Genomic DNA, 20173 nt, shown 5'->3' with positions numbered 1-20173 from the left:
TCGAGGACAACCACTGTACTCCGTGTTTCCATGAATGTCGACCAGCAGTGAGCTACGGTTCCTGTTTCAGCCAATGCTCGAAGCATAAATTGCGCTATACATCCCAGGTGACGGCGGGATTTTTGATACGTACCGCATTGCACACTCTCCTCATGATGTATACCAGTTGACGACAATCGACCGAGATTCCTATCAGTTATCAACAGCATTCAAGGTGTGCAGTGCAGGTGCTTTCCATTCGTTCGAGTAGATAGTCAAGCTGCTTATCTATCCTATACACCTGACGAGATAATATGGAAGAAACACCGCTGGCATCGCTGTCGTTAACCCACGTGCATTATGTGAGTCTCTGTTCCGAAGACCTCAATCACAACCGGCGACGTCGAGCAGACCTTCGACGCTAACTCCCACACTCACGTTCATAGAACCCTGAGGACCCGCTATCCTTCCTTTCTGCCTGGCTCGCCCTTGTACCCCAAGCACTATGTGTGGCCTACGTGACCCTTATTTGGGCTTCGAGAGAAGTGGAGGTGATTCTGATGTTTGCTGGGCAAATGGGTTGTGAGGCATTCAATTTTGCCCTCAAGAGAATTATCAAAGAAGAAAGACCAAAGCGTATGTGATAGAAGCTGGAGATACACATGGTGACCTGGGCTAGAAACTGACCTTAATCAGAAATGCACGGGAAAGGCTACGGGATGCCGTCGTCTCATGCCCAATTCGTTACATATTTCGCTGTCTACCTGACTCTGTTCCTTCTCGTCCGGCATGTTCCAACTGTTCCAAAGCCTGACACGACATCCTATTTTCTCATGAGGGCGGTGCTGGCTGCCGGTGTGTGTCTCGGGTCTGGCGCGGTGGCCACCAGCCGCATTTATTTGAACTATCATACTCCAAAGCAGGTGCTAGCCGGATGCGCTGCTGGCGTTCTATGTGCAGTATCCTGGTATGTGGCTACGAGCTTTTTGCGGACGAACGGTTATGTCGATTGGGTATTGGATCTGGGAATATCTCAATTAATGAGACTTCGAGACTTACTGGTAAGTCAGGATCTCGCAGAAGCCGGATGGCAGCAATGGGAAAAGCAGCGAAAATTGAAGCAGCGAGGTCACAGTGATCATCCGTCGGCCAAATCTGATTGAAAATCGGAGACTTCATGGACCTACTGTTATAGCGGATCGATCATCCGTGTATGGGCTTCTTTCATGATATCCTGGCTTCTAGCATCCTTGCCGAAATAGTATAGAGATGAATTCTATCTTAAGCACTGAGTACACTCCAAAAAACTTAGAATTGATGATATACTTCCCACGTCAATAACAAGCCTGCTTTGGCCCTGTTCGCATTACCATGCAGTTGAGTGCTCGTAGTCCCTCACAACCGTAAAGCCGTCGCAGTCAATTTAGCATCTATCAATCTTACTCGAGCCCTGTCCTGGTTCAAAACCTCGACAAGTCTTTGAAAGTGTATAGTATCACGTGACACCCCCAACGGCGGGTGCGCGTGGACAGTCCACCGCCATAACGATCTCTCATCTGCTTCGCCGCTATGTCCAGAGGTGGAATTCCGCAGGATGGATCTTGAAGACTGATGGCGATGCTTAACCTTTTGATTTTTGCCAGACATTTTCCTCAGTGGAATACTTAGGGTTTTATCCGTATTCCTTTGCCTGCCCCTCATTTTTTGATTCCAGCTCGCTTGGAGATACTATGATAGTATGGCTTTACAGTAACATTTTCCGTCTTTGTCCTAAGCTATTTCCTCGAGGCATTGAAACCATTTTTAGAGCTCAACGACGGATGATTCTATTGCGTCTTCTGAACCCACAATGCAGGAACATCATATTGTCAAGGCCGACGAGGTCGATCAAACAGGAACCGACATCACAACTGTGTCGGATGATCAGTTGATGGAACAGGTCGCGCAAGGCCTGCGACAGGAGCAAGCTTCAAAAGCGACGCCTTCTGAACCAAATGAGTCGCAAGAGCAAAGACCCAAACCATCGAGGCGTCCGGAACTTCGTCGGGACGGGTCAGCTCCCCCGCCTCCTTTACAGCCTCCGCCTCCTGCTCCGGTGCAGCAACACCCGGACAGACCGCCGGACTCGTTGAGTCTGGCTCAACTAAAGCAGATAGTCCAGGACATGCCCAAGGCCGATCAACCTGCGTATGCATTTGAGTACGCTGACTCGCAGCCTCTTGCGGAAGAAATCGAAGAATGGTTCCAGTACAGCGAGTTTGATCGAATCATGCTCCTTGGCATGAAGTCTACATTTGAGCGAAAATGGGCTTCTTTCTGCGAAAAGCAGTCTGCGATTTCCAATCAGCTGCCTTGGCTTGATGCCTCTCATGACTTACGCAAATCTTTCGTGGAACAGATCATCAATGAACTACCGGATCGAGACATTTCTGCTCGTACCGAAGCGTTAGAGGTTATTTGCTATGCATTGACTGGTATCTGGGGTAGTACTGCTGGAAAAGCAGTCCCTGACTACCCAGAAGATCTGCCCCCGCAGGCAGTCACAGATACTCCAAAATCAAAATCACTGCAAATCATATGGATGCAGAGAAACTCCGAGCTCGTTAATGAATGTTCAGGACTTGGTCCATTGCTCGGTTGTCTGTGCAAAGCTCTTGAGAAGAATCGGAGCTCACTCACTMCCGACTTGGATGGCCTGGACTCGAGCTCGGATTCCGCAAATGTCGCTGCCTCAGAACATGAAGTGAACCTGGTGCTTACGGCTTTATACATCATCGTAGAGATTGGCCGAAGACAAGAGAAACATGATCCTCAAAACGTTCCCCTGCGCGATGCGCTCATGGGCTTGAAGCCTAACCTGCCGGTCTTTCTTGTCGAGGTCATCGCACGACTGCGGTGGGACGATACAGCAAACATTCCGCTCACGCGGATCATCCTCCTTTTCTGGAAGTCGCTTCTCCTCTTCTTTGGGGGAAGCGAGAGCTTGAAGAAAGCCAAGGAAGAGTTGGAGCCGCGAATGGAGGCACGAGAAAACTCTCCCAGCCGGAGGACACCATTTCTGACTGCTTCCCCCCTGGATTACCACCTGTTTAGGCAAGAGATCACATCAAAATACCCTGCTTACAACCCCCCGCTACCAGTCGTTCCGCTGGAGCTTGAAAATAACTCGATCCTACCTCCTCTTCCTCAGCATCCTAGCCGCACCAGTTCATCTACCGGCCTCTTTTCCGGAGTAGGGCCCTCTGTGGCTGGTGGAAACGGCTCTATCCTCCATCAGTCTGTCCACATTGCTACACCGGCTCCATCTCCTCCACCGTCACCTATAGGGCCCGGCGGCAAAGCAGGCAAGAAGCAGAATTACCAGACGAACCAGAACTTTCCTTTTATGTATCCTCCATTGGATGATTCGAGCAATGATATCGGCGGAAGAGGCAGCACTGAACGGCAAGATGCACTCGTGGGAAAGAGATGGGAAGGAAGCGATGTGCCGGCGTCAATCATTGAAGCTGGAAGGCTCTTCTCTACTCACGTTAAGATGACTCGAGCGATGCGCCAGCTGTGGGAAGAAAGAGAGCGTTTCATGAAATATGACCGCGGCTGGTATCTTGACGAAAACTCAACTGGCTCAGACGAGGACCCCTCTGGTGAGCTTGTTGAGGGCTTGCAAGACCTGGGTTTAGAGGAGAGAAGAAAGTCGAGTCACAGTTGGGTTCCACAGAGGGAAACCGATAATGATGATATACAGCGCCGCTTAGATGCCGTCGAATCGTTCTACGTACGTGTTCCCCCGTCTTTAACATCGTTGACATACTGACGCCTTGATAGTCCCAGGTATTGGTGCACCTACAGTCGATCACAATTGTCTTCTTGAAGATCATTTTGACCAATGTCAGTGCTATGGTCAATCAAGCGAGTGGTCAGAATGGACATGCCATGAGGTATGTAGCAGACAGCCTATCGACAAAAACAGGAAGAATAGGAAATGGCTGACTTGACGGTTAGTGATGGCTACGGGGCCGCCAATGGGTTTCCAGCTGCACCCAATGGCTTCTCGGATAGTTTTAATGCCGATGCAGCCATTGAGGAGCTTGACAACATCCGCTTGCGAGAAATTACAGGGAAGGCTATATCGGGATCTTTGTTGCTCATGTTGAAGTGGTTCAAGAGATCTCGTAAGTTACAACGTCGAGGCCTATGTGAGATGGTTTCTAACAGGCTGCAGATATATTAAAGTTTGAGTATATGACTCAGCTTTTGCTCGATTCGAACTATTTACCCCTGATTCTGAAGATGTTCGCGCACCAAGACATCGACCAGGCGATAGCACAGAAGAACGACCGTGAAGAACTAGGGTAGGTGCTCGTCAAGCACTGATCACGATGGAGACACTAACTCTGAGCAGTTTCTTCCACTTTTGTCATGTTCATTCCGATCAGCCGCCGAATTCAGCTGATAACTCAGACGAGGACTCATCGCCGAGTGAAGATGAAGCCGTGCCCCCGCCTATTCTTCGGCACCGCCGTGACACGGATCCGGGCACCTCCTCAGTACGACCCTCGTCTCCCCAGGAGGCTCTCCCTGAACTGGTAGAAGGCCCTCATCGTCCAGAAGTTGACGAACTGGGATTTCCGACTGCTCCTCCGCCGAAAGAGCCAATCACGGTGTTCTCGTTCCGGAACTTCTTCTCTGCCATAAATTACCTCCACATCATGCAGAAGATCACGCGGGACAAGGCACACAGGTGCCTGCTACTTGTTCAGTACAAGTCCAGCACGATATTACGAAAGGGGCTCAAGATTCCTGATCCCCACCTGCGATTCTATACCCTGAAATTGTTCAAATCTCAGGTGCCCTACTGTGGCCGCAAGTGGCGCCAGAGCAACATGCGTGTCATTACTGCGATTTATCTATACTGCCGCCCGGAGCTACGGGATGACTGGCTAGCTGGGTCGGATATTGATGCAGAAGTGGAGGAGGCATTGCCACTGGAACAAGCCCTCAGAGGGCTGACACACTGGTGGCACCTACGTCGATACAAGGACGTGATGGGCGGCGAAGAAGGTGCGTCCATGATGGAAGAAGAGCGGGACTTCTTTGTACGCGAGTTGGAAGCTATGGGTTGGGGGTTTGCCGGTGAGGAAATGATGAATGAGGAGGCGGAAATGGCTGCTAATGGGGCCATGATGAATGGAACGGAATGGGATGGTGGTCCCTTACAGATGGAAGGATGGTGATGTAAATATCTTTTTAGCGTTGAGGAAACATATTGCCGCTGCATTTTGTTGAAATGGCCATCAGGATGCGTCGCATATAGAGTAGCTCAGCTGGCTCTGATAAACAGAGCAACAAATAGTTAGGTAGATCAGAGTTGATAACGATAAGCCGGCAATCGATAAGCGCCGACCACGTGACCGACTGCTACGGCAACTTTTTTTTTCTCTGCGGAGAAAATCAACTTTTCGATCGGTCAGGTCAACAGAAAACCATTCTACCTCTGAACAGGCTACGCTGTGTCAAATCCGGTGCACGTAGCAGCCGGAATCAAGTATCATGTCTTCTGACGAGATTGTCTGGCAGGTTATCAACCAGCAGTTCTGCTCCTACAAGCTCAAGTGAGTGAAATCCAGCGAGCGCTCGTCGAGTTCGCCGCCCTCGAAAAACAAGATCTCGGCGATGAAATACATGCACGTACTAATACCACATGATCTAGGACAACCAAAGGCCAGAACTTCTGCCGCAATGAATACAATGTCAGCGGTCTCTGCAATCGCCAGTCTTGCCCACTGGCCAACTCGCGGTACGCTACCGTGCGGTCGGATCCGGAGACAGGCGTCATGTACCTGTACATGAAGACGATCGAACGAGCCCACATGCCCAGCAAGCTCTGGGAGCGGATCAGATTATCGTCCAACTACGCCAAGGCGCTCGAGCAGCTCGACGAGCGACTGATCTACTGGCCCAAGTTTCTTATCCATAAGTGCAAGCAGCGTCTCACGCGGCTGACGCAGGTGGCTATTCGGATGCGGAAGATTGCCAAGGAGGAAGAACGGCTGGGAGAGAAGATTGTGCCGAAGCTGGCGCCGAAGATCCGGCGGAGAGAGGAGACGAGGGAGCGCAAGGCTGAGTCGGCTGCCAAGGTTGAGCGGGCGATTGAGCGTGAGCTGATTGAGCGGTTGCGGAGCGGCGCTTACGGTGACCGGCCGCTCAATGTTGAGGAGGGCATCTGGAAGAAGGTCCTACGCGGTTTGGAGCGCACTGGTGAGGGTGAGCGGGACGAGGATCTCGACGACGGCGAAGAGATTGAGGATGAAGAGGAAGAGGGCGTCGGTGAGGTGGAGTACGTCAGTGATCTTGAGGAGGACGAGGACCTCGAGGATATCGAGGACTGGTTGGGTGGAGACTCGGCCGACGACTCGAGTGATTACGATGATGAGGAGGATGAGGACAGTGACGAGGAGAGCGACGCAGAGGACGAGTCCAGCGATGAGGAGGCCAAAAAGCCCAAGCCTGGGTCCAAGAGAAAGCGTGCTGCACCACAAGCAAAGCCGCGGAAGAAGGGTCCTCTGGTCGAGATCGAATACGAAACCGAAGGAGCGGGCAAGGAGAGCATCCTGGCTTAGATGGAATCATTCTCGTCGGGGCAGTGAAGAATATAGAAGAAAAAGTAATTGGTTTGAGCTACATTTACGGCGTTTTGGACTTTTCTTTCAACTTACTCCTGCGATCGGGGCTTGTCATACCCAGTCATTGCATCTACTTGTTTAACGACTGATTTTGAAGCTTCAAGAGAATTATTTTGTTCGAGAACATGTACAGAACCTAAGAGGACTATCAAAATATGCATCATGTCTTGTCGGAATATCTGCGAGTGTTGCGTATGTTACCTTAGTGTTAAGTGATTTCCCCACGGCCGGAGACTCACGTGCGGCGGTAACTGGATCCGCCTTTGAAACACGCCAGTCCGTAAGAGACACGGTGATCCATCTATCTGATGCGCAAGAAACCACAGTTGCTCTACCACTGGTTTCCATAGACTTCAAAGCTTCAATGCGCCGTCGACGATTTTAAGTTCACACAATCCCAGTATCCTGGACCTGCACATTAACTTCAATCGCCCGTACCGTCGAGCTTAATTAATCCTTCCATCCCCCTCACTCCGAATCGCTTCCAACCCCGCCACCGTGCTGTTTGGACCTTCCTTCGCTGCCTGATTTAGCTTTTGCGCATATTCTTCGCGGCGAATCAAATCACAGAATGACCTCCTATTTCTCTTCGATTACCTCGTCGTCAGCGATCTCCAACATCAGCACGCGGCTCACCTCCCTCCGCCGTGCCATCACATCCGGAGACGAGGCCGACGACCCAGAAAACGAAGATTGCTCTCACATCTCCAACGTCCTACGTGCCTACTACACAGAGAAAGGCCGGCCCTTTCCATCATGGCTCCCTCCGGACCCTAAAGCTCCATTACCCGCACCTTCCCGAACCATCGCAACCACTCAGATCCAGCCAGGCGCCTACGGACACGGTTCAGCGGTCACAACCTCAGCCCCGGGACGCGGTGGCGGGCTGAGCGATCTATGGGGAGACTCAGGAGCTTCTCAACAGCCACCAGTATCACAAACGGCCAGTCTGCGACGAGGACGTCTGGCACCCGGGAGCGCAGGCGCCCCGCTGTCGACGGTGCACAGCGCTCCGTCTGGCTCAGTGGTGACACCTCCCTCGGGATCACCCACACCGCCGACCGCGCATTCGTCCGGGGCACGACCTCTCCCCAGTCAGCGAGCGGGATCGTATCAGACAATTGCATCTGGCCAGGCCTCTCTAGAGCGGGCTGCATCTGCACAGGAGAGACTACGAGCGCGATTGCATGGAGGGCGGTCGCCTAGCCCGGCCCAGACTCCCCCAGGTGGCAGTCAGCCGGGGTCTCCATATTACGGGGGAGTGGCAGATCCGAGTGTGAGAAAGCCAGTTGGAATGCCTCCGGGACGACGGTAACAGGGAGATTTGGGTTGTTACTAATCAACGGCCAGTAAATGAAGCTGTTATGTCTTAATATTACTACTAATTTTGAGTCCAATGCTCGAGATGGACATCGCTGGATGGTGCCTGTCTGAGATCTGTTGCGCAGAAGTCCGTACACAGCGTTGAGCCATTTTGCTTTTTTTTTGTAATTGTCTCTTCACCACCTTAGAAATAATACTTCTCCTCTGATCGATTTAGTATTCCCAAGTCTCTTTGTGAACTCTTTGGAGTGTCATAGACTCCTCAGAACTGCGTACGTCTCTACAGACTGTCGGTGCCCGATAGACACGTGACCGTCCCGAGTCCCCCACGGGCTGAATCGTTCCTTGGTTGTTCCTCTCATGGTCTGACCGTCTGGGACGCCACACTAAGCCTTTTGGCACGGAATCTTGAACCCACCACGGCGAATGAAAGTCTCGGGTGCATTTCGAGGGCAAGTACTGCCTTTCTTGGCTGATGCCCTCGGGATGTGTCCGTCTTGGTGGCGTGCAGCGAGCAATCAGCATCCCGGTACATGACCGGACGATTTGGTTCAGCAATTGGACACTTCGGGATCGACCAGCGTTAAATGCCTCATGCCCATTATTCCCATTAGCTAACTGGCGACAACTCGGAGTTTCGACCACGGACTGATGATGCAATTGGATGGAATTCCACCGAAGTGTCTCCGAGACTTTCGGGATGGCTGCGCGGTGCCGTGCACGAGTGGGAGGTCAAAATTTGCTCTGACTGGCTGTGGGTGTGCCTGGGGTTGTACTACATGAATCGAAGTTTTCTAGTCGCGTCCGCTTCTCTTCTCCAGACCTCCACACCAACCGACTTTTTGCCTCCACGGGGATTCGTCTCGTTCCCCCAACCTTTGCTGCTTCAGACCTCCGCATACTTGCACCTTACCAGGTATGTACTCCGTAGATGGCGCTCATTGAGTTCGTCGAGTTGAGTTTATCCCTGCTAGTCGGAATCATCGATAGGAGGGGAAAGACTGACTGACTCAAAATGCCTCCTGGATGAGCACCACACCACCATGGTCCATTGGTCATTGGCATGATCATCATTCCTTAAGCTTCGGCCATTCCTCCCCACCGTTCCAGAATGCTGCTTGCTGTTGTAAGCCTATACTATGGTTGATAGACACCGGAGTAATCTCTTCCATCGGTTACGCTGCCCTCTTTTCTTCTCTAGCTTTCTTTCTGTCCCCACTTCCCCGTTAGAGTCTTGTCCCGCTTGTTTCTTCCCTGAACCCGTGATGACCGTCACTCCACGGCCCAGGACTGTACCCCGGGATGCCGTGCCCGTATAAATATCCCCCGGGTTTCTTCTTCCTCCCTTTTCCCTTCGTTGTTAATCATTTCTCTCTCAACGTCCTTTCTACAGGCGGTTGTCCTCTTCCTATCTAAAAGACTGAGTCTTTGTAGGGAACGGCAGGTCCTGCCCCTCTTCTCTTTTTACTTCAAGTAAAGCCTTCCATAGGTGAAGGTCTTCTGTACACATACCTACTGCCTCTGGCTACCTCTCAATACACTACTTTTTTTATAATCATTCTCCTGCGTTGCCCGTCATGGCAGTGAAAGATGTCGAGGTTCCTCTCGACGACCACAAGGAGGTCGCCGAAGAGATGGATGATATCCGAAATGATGCCAAGTCCGAGGCTTTCAACGAAGCTGCCATGGATGCTGAGCTCCAGCAGCTGGAAGTACAGCTCGGTGATATCAAGAAGTCTCGGTTTGAGCTCACTTTCGCCAACCCCGCTTACTTCACTTATGTTCTGGTGGCCTTTGCATCTATGGGTGGTCTACTCTCTGGTCTGGATCAGTCGCTGATCAGCGGTGCGAACCTCACCATGCCCACGGCTTTGCATCTGTCCTCGTCGCAAGCTAGTTTGGTCAACTCCGGTATGCCCCTCGGTGCCGTTGGCGGTGCCCTGATCCTTAGTCCTTGCAACGAGTACCTTGGTCGGCGCATGGCCATCATTGTCTCCTGCATCCTTTACACTATCGGTGCTGGACTCGAAGCCGGTGCCGTTGACTTTGGCATGATGTTCGCCGGCCGTTTCGTTCTCGGCATGGGAGTCGGTCTTGAGGGCGGTACTGTCCCTGTCTACGTCGCCGAGTCTGGTAAGCTTCCCTCCTTTCCGCTTCAATCTTTTAGCGAGGACCGTTACTGACTGATGTCTAGTCCCCGGTAAGATCCGTGGTAACTTGGTCTCTTTGTATCAGTTGAACATTGCTTTGGGTGAAGTCCTCGGCTATGCGGTGGCCGCGATGTTCTTTGGTGTCGCCGGTGACTGGCGCTTCATCCTCGGCTCTTCCCTGGTCTTCTCGACCATCCTTCTGGTCGGCATGCTGTTCATGCCTGAGAGCCCCCGTTACCTGATGCACAAGGGAAGACAGGTCGAGGCGTATGGCGTGTGGAAGCGCATTCGTGGCTTCGATACTTACGAGTCCAAGGAGGAGTTCCTGGGCATGCGCCAAGCTGTCGCCGCGGAGAATGACGAACAGGCCAGCACCAAGAAGTGGGCCTGGCTGGACTTCTTCACCAACGGCCGGGCTCGCCGCGCCATGATCTATGCCAACATCATGGTGTTCCTCGGTCAATTCACGGGTGTGAACGCAGTTATGTACTACATGGGCGTCCTGATGACCAAGATCGGCTTCGACGACCGTACCAGTGTCTATATGTCGCTCGTTGGAGGTGGTGCCCTGTTGATCGGTACTATTCCTGCCGTGCTGTATATGGAGCGGTTCGGCCGACGCTACTGGGCCAACGTCATGCTTCCCGGTTTCTTCATCGGTCTTGTGCTCGTGGGAGCTGGCTACGCCGTCGACTACAATACCTATCCTGCCACGGCTGAGGGTCTCTATCTGACCGGTATCATCCTTTACATGGGCTTCTTCGGCTCCTATGCCTGCTTGACATGGGTCATTCCCGCCGAGGTGTTCCCCACCTATCTCCGTAGTTACGGCATGACCACTGCGGACGCCAACCTCTTCCTGTGCTCCTTCATCGTCACCTACAACTTTACCGCGATGATGAACTCGATGACTCGTATCGGTCTCACTCTCGGTTTCTACGGAGGTATCGCCGTCCTGGGTTGGTTCTACCAGATCCTCTTCATGCCCGAGACCAAGAACAAGACCCTCGAGGAGATTGACGAGCTTTTCTCCAAGCCTACCTCGGTTATTGTCAAGCAGAACATCAAGAGCACCGTTGAGATCATGCGCGACCTGGCTCACTTGCGCTTCAGAAAGGTCTTTAGCCCTAGTCCTAGACTTTAGAGAGGGTCCGTGATTATTGTGTGTATGACAGTGTTATATTGTCTATGCCTACTTTATATGGCATGTCATGAGTTTTAGATGATGATGAAATGGGATATGTATTCAAATTGTATATATATACATAAGCTTACATCAAGCTACTATGAATCATTAAAATGATTTCTTCAATTTACTACCACAGTTCCTTCTCCCTTGGTAGATATCCCATTGTTTTGAGGTTACAAATGAATGTGAGCTACGATCGTGATAGAGACGGATATGGAATTATTGGAGTCAGATTATGCTCTTCTGACTACCAATCTAGATACAGACAATACTACCAACATATCTCGATGCTAGATACGACAACTCTAACATATAGTAGCTCCGATAACCAGKAACCAGTAGTTGCATTCTAAGGACGGCGATTGACAAACATTTGAGGAGGGCACGGTGCTTCAAATATACGGCTTAGTCTATTCTATTATACAGTATACAATCCCTATACACCTTCCCTACCATCATGCTGCGCAACAACAGTCACTTCAACCTGCTTCCGAATACCAGCCGACCTCGCCCCAATGTCCTGACTACTCCCACCCGTCTCAACCCCGTCAAGACTATTCCGGCTACCGAGTATATGGTCAACGCTCGCCCCATCATCGGCACGATTCCTAGTGGACAGCATCCCGCGCAACCGCGAATCCGTCTTCCGATGCGCGCTCTTCTGTGCTGTGACTGACGTCGTGGCCCCTCGGGTCCCCGTGAACGCTGCACCCAGCTCGTACGAGCGAGACCGCTGTCCGCTACTCGTCATATAGTGGAACCCCGAGAGGATGAGCGAGCGGAGACACGGCAGCGACGCGGTGATGATCACCAGGTTTGCTTCGATGTATCCCCAGCGGATGAGGTTGATCGTGCCGCCCAGAGCGTCGTTTTCGATCTCGGGGAGCTGGATGGTTTTGGCGAAGGCGCCGGCCATGGCACTATTTTATCAGCATTAGCAGGGGAAGAAGATACGGGCACGAGCAGAGCAGAGGAGGCTAAAGCTTACACCAGGCCACAGCTCATGAGGGCCACCAAACTGATTTTGATCCCGAGTTTGAGCTTGAGGTGCCAGAAGATATAGGTCGGGACGACGGCCAGGTAGAGATCGACGAAGATGTTGAACGCTGAAGGCATCGTCAGTTCGCTGCTGAGGTTATGAATCGATTATGGGACATACCACTCTGGAAATAGCCAAAGTTGATCTGGATGGAGTCCGCAAAACAGGTCCCAGCAATATTGTAATCCCAAAGCATCGCGACGGGCTTGCAAGACGCAAACATCAAGATGACGGCCACAGAATTGAAGATCAACTCCATCACGGCGAGGGCCGTCAGGATGATGCGCTGCCATTTCTGCCCGCCCAGGATGGCCAGGAGGTACAACACAAAGGCGGCGCGGCCGACGGCCGTACAGAAGATCAGGAACGCCTGTCCTATGATGTAGAATTTTCGGCCCGTCGTCGCGCCAGGCTCGGGGACGGTTTCATCCGGCAGGCCGTATCCGTAGTTGACTGCAACGGTGTTCAGGGAGCCGGCAATGATACCTAGGATCTAAAGCGGCGGTGTTATAGAGGACTCTGTATAGAGCACAGGCAGCACATACCAGCGCAAAGATCATCACGACATCGTCCATCCGGAATTGGCGAATCTTCGTTTTGGCCAGGACACGCAAAGCGACCACGACCGCCGAGATGCTCGTCAGAACCCATATCAGGACCACCAGGCCCGTTCCGCGCGGGTTTGAAGCAGGCATTTCCATCTTCTGCGAGAATAGACTGGCTACGCAATGTCACCTATCCAGCGCAGTCAAGAACTATCTGCATATCGCACTAGAAACAGAGAAACAACCGTCCAGAAGAGAGGGAAGAGAAAGAAAAAAACAAGCAAAAGCCAATCTCATCAAGTAAAAATAACTTCCTGACAGAGCCATCGCAAACCCCTGGCAAGCTTCGCCCCACTGGCAACGACGAAATCGACAAACAACCTATCGAGATGGACAGCCAGCTCATAAGATTCGAACTTCTCAGTTAATCTTACTTCACGAGCGTTTAGTCTAGTGGTTACTCGCCAGGGCCCACTCATGGCCCTTACTGAAACCAGCAACCTAGTCGCCGGGTCTTGCAGTAGCAGCCCTAGAGTGCCGTCCGCATATCGCCTCCAATAACCTAAATTCCTACTCGTGTTGGACGCATAGAACTTTCACATCTACTCCTTGTTTGTTCCCTGATAGCCAGCAAATCTGAATTGCTCTTATCCAGAGGAGATCTATTGTAGCGGCGAGTGAATTCAATCTCAGCTGAGTGACCCGGCATAGCCAGCCACCATCAGCCCGTCCTTGCCATGCAAGATCCATATTATACGAGCACTAGTAGGCATCCTGGTATTAATGCCGACAGGTGATACTAGAGCGAGCTCAGAAATCAACTCACGGTACCGACCAGTAGCCGTACCTCGACCGAAACCCACCGCGCCACAACGGTCAGACCTCTGCCAGGCTCCGTAGGGCGTACCTTCCAGACCTAGCCCTAGTCCTCTGGCCCCATACGGAGCTGAATTGAAATCAGGTTTTGTTTATTTACATGCTGTGCGTTATTCATAGTCTAACTTCCATTAGCTATAGCTATCTACTGTTAGTACTTGGTAGCTAAACGAAATCGACGACCACACTCGTAACTGAGAAGGGGGCCGTTGAGAATCGAGACTGCAGAGTAAACTGTCAGTTGACGAATCACGTTGCGCAGCGCAATTAAAGTTGCAGCTACGACGGAATAAACTTCCGGAGAGATAAAATTTTCCGCTCCGCTGCATGGTGGCATTATGTAATAAACCTTGTTTTTGCTTGGCAGGCTTCACGCTAGGCTGCTTTTGGGTAGTGTCTGGACCCTGAGTTTCTGGATTCAGTGCTAAGTAGCGAGTGCCGACGCCATGTGTCGGTAATACGATTAGCTTCGAATTTCATTTGTTCGATAGGATATGCTAGTTTACATCTGAGCATGATGTTTATGTAAATAATTGATAAAGGAAGTGTATCCTTATAAATGCTAACGATACACAACGTCGGCAATACATCTGGGCCTTGGCAATATGTGCTACCAGCCAAATATTTCGGCCACACTCAATACGCTGAACCGTACGCCAGCGACAGAGAATAAGATCAATACAATATCCACCACGCCGAGAACAGCAGCCCCCATCATGAATCGAGGGCAGAAGATCCGGTAGAGCATGAGGTGGCGGCGCAGGTGGCCAGCCCACATTGTGGTTGCGAGGTTGATCGTCGCAAAGTAAAGAATATATGTCGCGGCCGCTTGCGCGACATCGGACAGAATTCTAGTAGTCGGCGTGCTGGATGTGGCGGATGAGCTGCTATCGTGCAGCTGGAGGGGTCGTTTCCACAACACCGTGAGAGGAACAGCAATTGCAGTGAGGATCTGCGCGCCGAACGTGTTGAGGATTACCAGAATGGGCGACCAAGGATATCGAACAGAAGACAAAGGGATGAACGCAGATTCCCATTGGATACTGGTGAGGGTGGCCTGGTGTCCAGTCTTGAAGAAGTGGAACGACCCAAGAAGACCCAAGACTATAGGTCCGATGGCTGAATTGCCGGTGACAAGACCATTTGTGTCAAGGATCTCAAGAAGAGAGAGGATCTGCCACAGCAGCAGGCCGATTGCCCCTTGGCCCATTGGTTTCTGCATGAGAATGATGGCCAGGCAGAAATTGATGACGAGGAGGAAAGCTCGCGTGCCGTAAACATTCCCGAATCCCAAAATAGTAACCGTTTTTCTTGCCGGTTCTCTACCCTCGGATTCAGCACCGCCTTGGCTGACGCTTATGCTGACGCACGGTTTGGTGTAGACGAACGCGGTGGTTCCAGCGGCGAATGCAAGCGCAAGAACGACCTGAGCCAGGAATACTCGTATGGTCTTCAATGTCTCTTTGCTCACAAGCCCCCATTCACCGTCGTCAGCAGCCTCGAGCGTCCAGAAAATGGAAGCGATAAAGAGACCGAACCGGAACGCAAATCCAATCCACAATGTCGCTGCTCCTTCATAGGATTTGGACCCTGCATAGAAAGACCGGACAACTGCTGGAAGGATGATGGTCACAAGAAAGGGAATAACAAGTTGCCAGGGAGCAGACGTAGAGGATGTCGTGGAAGCATAATAGGTGGAGCGGCAGAATGGCATCTGCTCTTCGCGGCACAGGCGGGAGAAGGACGCAATTCTTCCCAGAATCACAAATAAGATGGAATGATAGACTCCAAGCACCCGGTCAGCGGTTGACTTCTGCCGCATCGATGATGCACCCGCGACGACTCCAAAAGTTGAAAGGAAGAACAGGAGGATTTCATCCTCCCATATTGTGTATGAGTTCGATGCAAAGCCTATTGACTGGGACACTGTGAAGATAATTGCGAGCCATCCCCAAAGATTATTGGGGAGAGGCAACACTATGCGCCCACGTTTACCGAAAATGGCCCACGAAGCGCCAATGATGCTTCCTACGGCAGCCAGCAGAGCAGAAGACTCGACTGCCCGAGCAGACAACATGCGAGAGTAAGATAAGCAAGCTCCAGTCACAGCACCTAACACAGATCCCACCCCCACGGAAGAGAGCAGAGACTGAGTGAGTTCTGTTCGGGCGGCTTTCATACCTCGCGCGTAGAAGACGAGAAGGACGATCGCCGCAGAAAGAATTCCGACGCCCTGCAACATGCTGGGTACATCAAACTTCGCCCATAGCCCACGGCAGACATGCAAGATACGCCGTTGGTACTGTCGATGCAACTCAGAAGCCGAACGCGGAGCTGCCACATTCGATTTACCAGCTCTCGAGAGCTGCTGCCAGGCGCTCTCTGCGGCCTCCCAAAGCTCCTCTGACCCAAGTGATTGGGCTTCATCCGCACCGTGCGAGGATGTATACTCGTGCTGATACCGTCTGATTTGTGCAGAGGTTAAGCGGTTTACTGTGGCAAGATTTTTCCAACCGTTTCCCCCAACTCCGACGAAAGCCTCCTCGATCGGCGAACCAAGGTTGTTGAAGGGGATTGGCATCCCCAGAAGAAGTGACAGTGTCGGAACGAGGTCTATCTGAGGAATGAAACGTTCACGTGCGGTTTTCGGAGGACTAGCGGTCTCCGAACCCGTACGGCCGAAGATTGCCTTCTTCGAATACATCCAGAGAGCCGCCTCGACTTCGTCGTTTGATTCGCCCCCGTGGTCGCCCTTGGAGTCCATTCCGTGATCCCCCATGACCACCAACAGCGTCTTGTCATCTAGCTTGGCGACGATGTCTCGAATTACTTGATCCATCTCGCGAAGTTTTGCGGCCATAGCCGGGTGATTTGGTCCATATCGGTGCCCGGCATGATCGACGCCGAGATAATGGCCGAAAATGACATCCCATTTCGTCGAGTTTTCAGGATGCAACAGCGGGAAAAGATGATCGTTGACTCCATTGTCAACAGTGTACAAGTCCCACACATTGAATGAATCGAAAGGGCGTGTCAGATCAGCGTCGAAGTAGCCAGGGAAAAGAGCCTGCCAGGTATCATCTCCCAGGTGGACCAAGGTCTTGCCTGCCGCGTGTAGCTGCGCAACGAGATTATCTTCATCGATTGCCGTCCCGGCGAAGTTGGAGCCAGCATCCACAAATGTAGGTAGAGTGCCCGTTGTCAGTCCTTTGAGTCGTTGCAATGTCGTGGTCGGCGGGTCCGCAATGAATGGAAGCAAAAAAGCGTTTTCGGGGGACTTGACAGCCGTTTCGTACAAAACTGGTATGTTGTTATGAAACAGATGGGCTGTTTCACTTTCCGTCCCTGATACAAAAGGTACCGTAAAGTCGTACCGCAAAGCATCTATAATGATCACAATAGCCTTGTCAAATGACTTTTCATGCCAGCATCCTTGATTTCCTTTACTCCCTGATGAAGACGAAGGAGCATCATCGAAAGGAAGAACATCACAAGCCGATTTATTTTCCAGGACCATCCGAGTGAGAAGGAAGCCTTTCGTAAAAAAGAATATGCCAGCAACATGCAAAAGCCTAGGATCATTTTGCCCAGTCAGCTTCAGGGCATCCAAAAAAGACCAAAAACCTCTGACCAAAAGGGGGAAAGCTTACAGTATCCAACCGAACACACCCAGTATTCCTAAATGTTTTATTGTGAAGGCGCGCTCAAATTCCTTTGTCTTGTCCGCCGGCGCTTTAGTCGTCTTTCCCGGCCGCAGTTGTGGTCGTGTTGCTCGAAGGTCGCTGGGTTCGGAAACCCGCGGCGACGAGGGTCCAGGGGAAGAAGCTGCCGTAGGTCGAAAGCCTTTGGAGCTCGGACGATCATGGCTGGGCCCAGAGGTTGTCGGTAAGGCCATTATGGGCACACAAGTCGGCGTAGAATGAAAGCTGGTTCATCCAATGATCAAAGGTGCCCGTAGCTTTCGTCTTTGTGGGAGGGGGTGTTGTCGCGCAATATACTGGCAGTCACCTGCAAGTGCTGAAGTGGCCTTCGATGCGAGAAGCTCCGAGGAAATTGGACCTCTCAAATGGACTTCATTGATATTGTAAGGACTGAGTTCAGGAGCTGAGGAACAGAGGAAATAGATTAAAGGCCAAGAAAAAGAAGGTATACCCTATTAAGTGCCTATCTGAGCTGTCAAGTGTGCTCTCCCATCGAAGCCGACTCACAGCACGTTCATGGCTACAATGACAGCTCAAATACAACAAATAAAACAAATGAAACCGTAATAATGAGGGAATTGTTGTCAATTGATCTTGCTGATTATGAGCTCGGTAAAAGACAAAAAGAATGAAAGGCCAGCAGAACGATCAGTTCAGATTGTCCGGACCCTCCCAAAAATCTCCTGCCGCCCGTGACGTCGGGAGTTCGGCGGTTTTGGCGACTCCCAATTAGGTAGCGAGGTGTTCAGGCAAGCTTTGCGCCGGGCGTCATTGGTCGGCCCGGCGCGGAACATTTGAAAAGCCCTGCCACGGGTGGGCCATGTTGCCCTATTTGGAGTCTTGTTTAGGGTCAAAGTGACTATCATTGAGTGAACTTGATCCACATACTACTCATGGACCGTTCATATAAGCTATCTGTACAGGTAATGACATCCATTGAGGCTCACGCTATGGAAAGCGGCCAAGTAATGTATAGCGGACTAGTTACATACATTATCCAGTTGTATGACACCCTAAAGGCAAACCGAGAATTGCAAGGGATGAAAGAAGCATAAAAAGTAGAATAGAGAAAGTAAAAGGGGGAAAAGAAGAATGGTAGAAGCAGAATCCGGGTTGAGAAGGAAGAAGAGGCTCCAAGAAAGAAAAGTGAACCCCGCGTGCATTACGTCCTTCAACCCTAGTGACGTGGCAGGGCTGAGAGGACCACAAGTGACCAGGCACAAGAGATGAACGCCAATAGAAGCGAAAAGACCAGGCAGCAAGAGATCCCAAAATGGCAATGCAGAGAGAAATAAAAGTAGCAACCCTTTGCTATACACAATTCAGCTTCGGTAAGCCTTCGATCTGGTAACTCTTCAGGTCAATCCGGTCGATGACATTGTCCTCACGAGCATCTTATAGTCGGTTGACCTGAAGAGTTAATAGGTGTAGAGTGTAGGATCGATGGAGTATTTGCGTATGTGCAAGTCGAGGACGAAACGGCAAAACGGTAATGGTCAAGAGGCGCAGACAGAAAAGCAGGACTGATTTTCGCCAGAATATCGTCATGTATTGGAAGGAGTCGGTGTCGTCGAAGGATGGAAGGGGTTAAAATAATCGATTCTTTTCCGTATCGGTTCAGCGGAGAGATACGCAGGTCACCTCAAAAACGGTCGGCGGTCGGCAATTTAAGACCATCTTTTCATATCCTCTTTCTCCTTGAGGCCGCCCATGCGTTCAATGTCCAAGGATTGGAAACGTTCCGCGTCGCTGGACTGATAAGGTGGAAGCTCTTCATTGCATGGTTCCAACCCGACGGCGCCGGCATCACTAATTCTCACCACTACAACACGGCCGGACTTGCGCTTTCCAGACTCGTCTTCCTCCTCGGGGAACGTAATGCGGATTTCAGGGACCGGACTGGGTGGGGGGCTTGACGAGTTCTCCATCAAGCTGCGCTTCTCGTCGTACACCAAAATAGACTGTGTCCTCGTGTTTGAAGATGCGGAGATCGTGAGACGACGATGGTTGGGCGAGCACTGCCCGTTATGAACTGGGAGTTCGGAGTTCATCTGATTTTGGCGCTTTCGTCGCAGAACAAGAAGAGTAGCGACTAATGCAATGCCGAGTAGAATGAGAATCAAGAGAGAGATCAATAGATCAATCATTGCCGGGGATAGTGAACTATCGTCGCTGCTGTTGCCGCGAGTCACAAGCTTGATGAACATCTTTGCTGATTTTAATGGACAGGTGTTCCCTAGCGATGCGTCTCGACTCCGAATCTTGCAGACTCGTTAACGAGTTCGACTATCCGATGTGTGAGGGTATTTAATCCAAAAAAAGAATTCGTGCTGTCACATTTCGCTTCTTGTCAATGACCATTCCAAGGACATCAGGCGGCGTTTTCCATCATCATCATCACTTACACTATATCCAAAAAAGTTTCTGCGACTCGATATTGAGGAAACTTATTTGAGTGTATTCAGAAGTCCAAGGAGAGAATGAATCGGGTGGGTAGTGGTGGTCGGGTCGTGAGTTGATCGGCCGAAGCGTATAGACTGACTTGATCGGCGGCGGTGATAAAAGAACGGACAGCAAGGTGAACAGCTGAAAGAGTGAAGCTGGCACCTGCTTGGGTCAGAGAGAGAACGTGATGGAGTGCGAAAGGAGGAAGAATGAGAGAGGGGTTGGTATGGGGGGATGAAAACA

The 20173-nt window shown here is 51.3% G+C and overlaps 8 protein-coding genes across 8 annotated transcripts; 5 read left to right on the top strand and 3 right to left on the bottom strand.

The window, feature by feature from the left end:
* Positions 1 to 293: 293 nt before the first annotated feature.
* On the top strand, positions 294 to 1142 carry Asppvi_008921 (phosphatase PAP2 family protein; the record flags this gene model as incomplete). Its single annotated transcript, XM_043304786.1, has 3 exons — positions 294 to 341; positions 426 to 615; positions 676 to 1142. 3 exons carry the CDS (start codon positions 294 to 296, stop codon positions 1140 to 1142), a joined length of 705 nt encoding a protein of 234 aa, XP_043160721.1.
* A 686-nt stretch (positions 1143 to 1828) lies between these two features.
* Asppvi_008920 (FAR11/STRIP family protein) lies at positions 1829 to 5213 on the top strand (the record flags this gene model as incomplete). The annotated part of the gene is made up of 5 exons (XM_043304785.1): positions 1829 to 3754; positions 3805 to 3917; positions 3982 to 4151; positions 4202 to 4331; positions 4382 to 5213. 5 exons carry the CDS (start codon positions 1829 to 1831, stop codon positions 5211 to 5213), a joined length of 3171 nt encoding a protein of 1056 aa, XP_043160720.1.
* Positions 5214 to 5529: 316 nt separating this feature from the next.
* Asppvi_008919 (ribosome biosynthesis protein MAK16) lies at positions 5530 to 6599 on the top strand (the record flags this gene model as incomplete). The annotated part of the gene is made up of 2 exons (XM_043304784.1): positions 5530 to 5591; positions 5690 to 6599. The coding sequence occupies 2 exons, from the start codon at positions 5530 to 5532 to the stop codon at positions 6597 to 6599; spliced, it is 972 nt and encodes a 323-aa protein (XP_043160719.1).
* Positions 6600 to 7233: 634 nt separating this feature from the next.
* Asppvi_008918 (uncharacterized protein) lies at positions 7234 to 7977 on the top strand (the record flags this gene model as incomplete). The annotated part of the gene is made up of 1 exon (XM_043304783.1): positions 7234 to 7977. One exon carries the CDS (start codon positions 7234 to 7236, stop codon positions 7975 to 7977), a length of 744 nt encoding a protein of 247 aa, XP_043160718.1.
* A 1585-nt stretch (positions 7978 to 9562) lies between these two features.
* Positions 9563 to 11279, top strand: Asppvi_008917 (putative MFS sugar transporter; the record flags this gene model as incomplete). Its single annotated transcript, XM_043304782.1, has 2 exons — positions 9563 to 10118; positions 10180 to 11279. The coding sequence occupies 2 exons, from the start codon at positions 9563 to 9565 to the stop codon at positions 11277 to 11279; spliced, it is 1656 nt and encodes a 551-aa protein (XP_043160717.1).
* A 481-nt stretch (positions 11280 to 11760) lies between these two features.
* Positions 11761 to 13064, bottom strand: Asppvi_008916 (uncharacterized protein; the record flags this gene model as incomplete). Its single annotated transcript, XM_043304781.1, has 4 exons — positions 11761 to 12244; positions 12313 to 12430; positions 12484 to 12856; positions 12909 to 13064. The coding sequence occupies 4 exons, from the start codon at positions 13062 to 13064 to the stop codon at positions 11761 to 11763; spliced, it is 1131 nt and encodes a 376-aa protein (XP_043160716.1).
* Positions 13065 to 14394: 1330 nt separating this feature from the next.
* Asppvi_008915 (mannose-ethanolamine phosphotransferase GPI13) lies at positions 14395 to 17679 on the bottom strand (the record flags this gene model as incomplete). The annotated part of the gene is made up of 2 exons (XM_043304780.1): positions 14395 to 17356; positions 17435 to 17679. 2 exons carry the CDS (start codon positions 17677 to 17679, stop codon positions 14395 to 14397), a joined length of 3207 nt encoding a protein of 1068 aa, XP_043160715.1.
* Positions 17680 to 19152: 1473 nt separating this feature from the next.
* Positions 19153 to 19692, bottom strand: Asppvi_008914 (uncharacterized protein; the record flags this gene model as incomplete). The annotated part of the gene is made up of 1 exon (XM_043304779.1): positions 19153 to 19692. One exon carries the CDS (start codon positions 19690 to 19692, stop codon positions 19153 to 19155), a length of 540 nt encoding a protein of 179 aa, XP_043160714.1.
* Positions 19693 to 20173: the final 481 nt, after the last annotated feature.

This window comes from Aspergillus pseudoviridinutans, assembly GCF_018340605.1.
Source record: "Aspergillus pseudoviridinutans IFM 55266 DNA, scaffold_6, whole genome shotgun sequence".
Lineage (NCBI taxonomy): Eukaryota > Fungi > Ascomycota > Eurotiomycetes > Eurotiales > Aspergillaceae > Aspergillus > Aspergillus pseudoviridinutans.
This window is presented reverse-complemented; position numbering and strand designations above follow the sequence as displayed.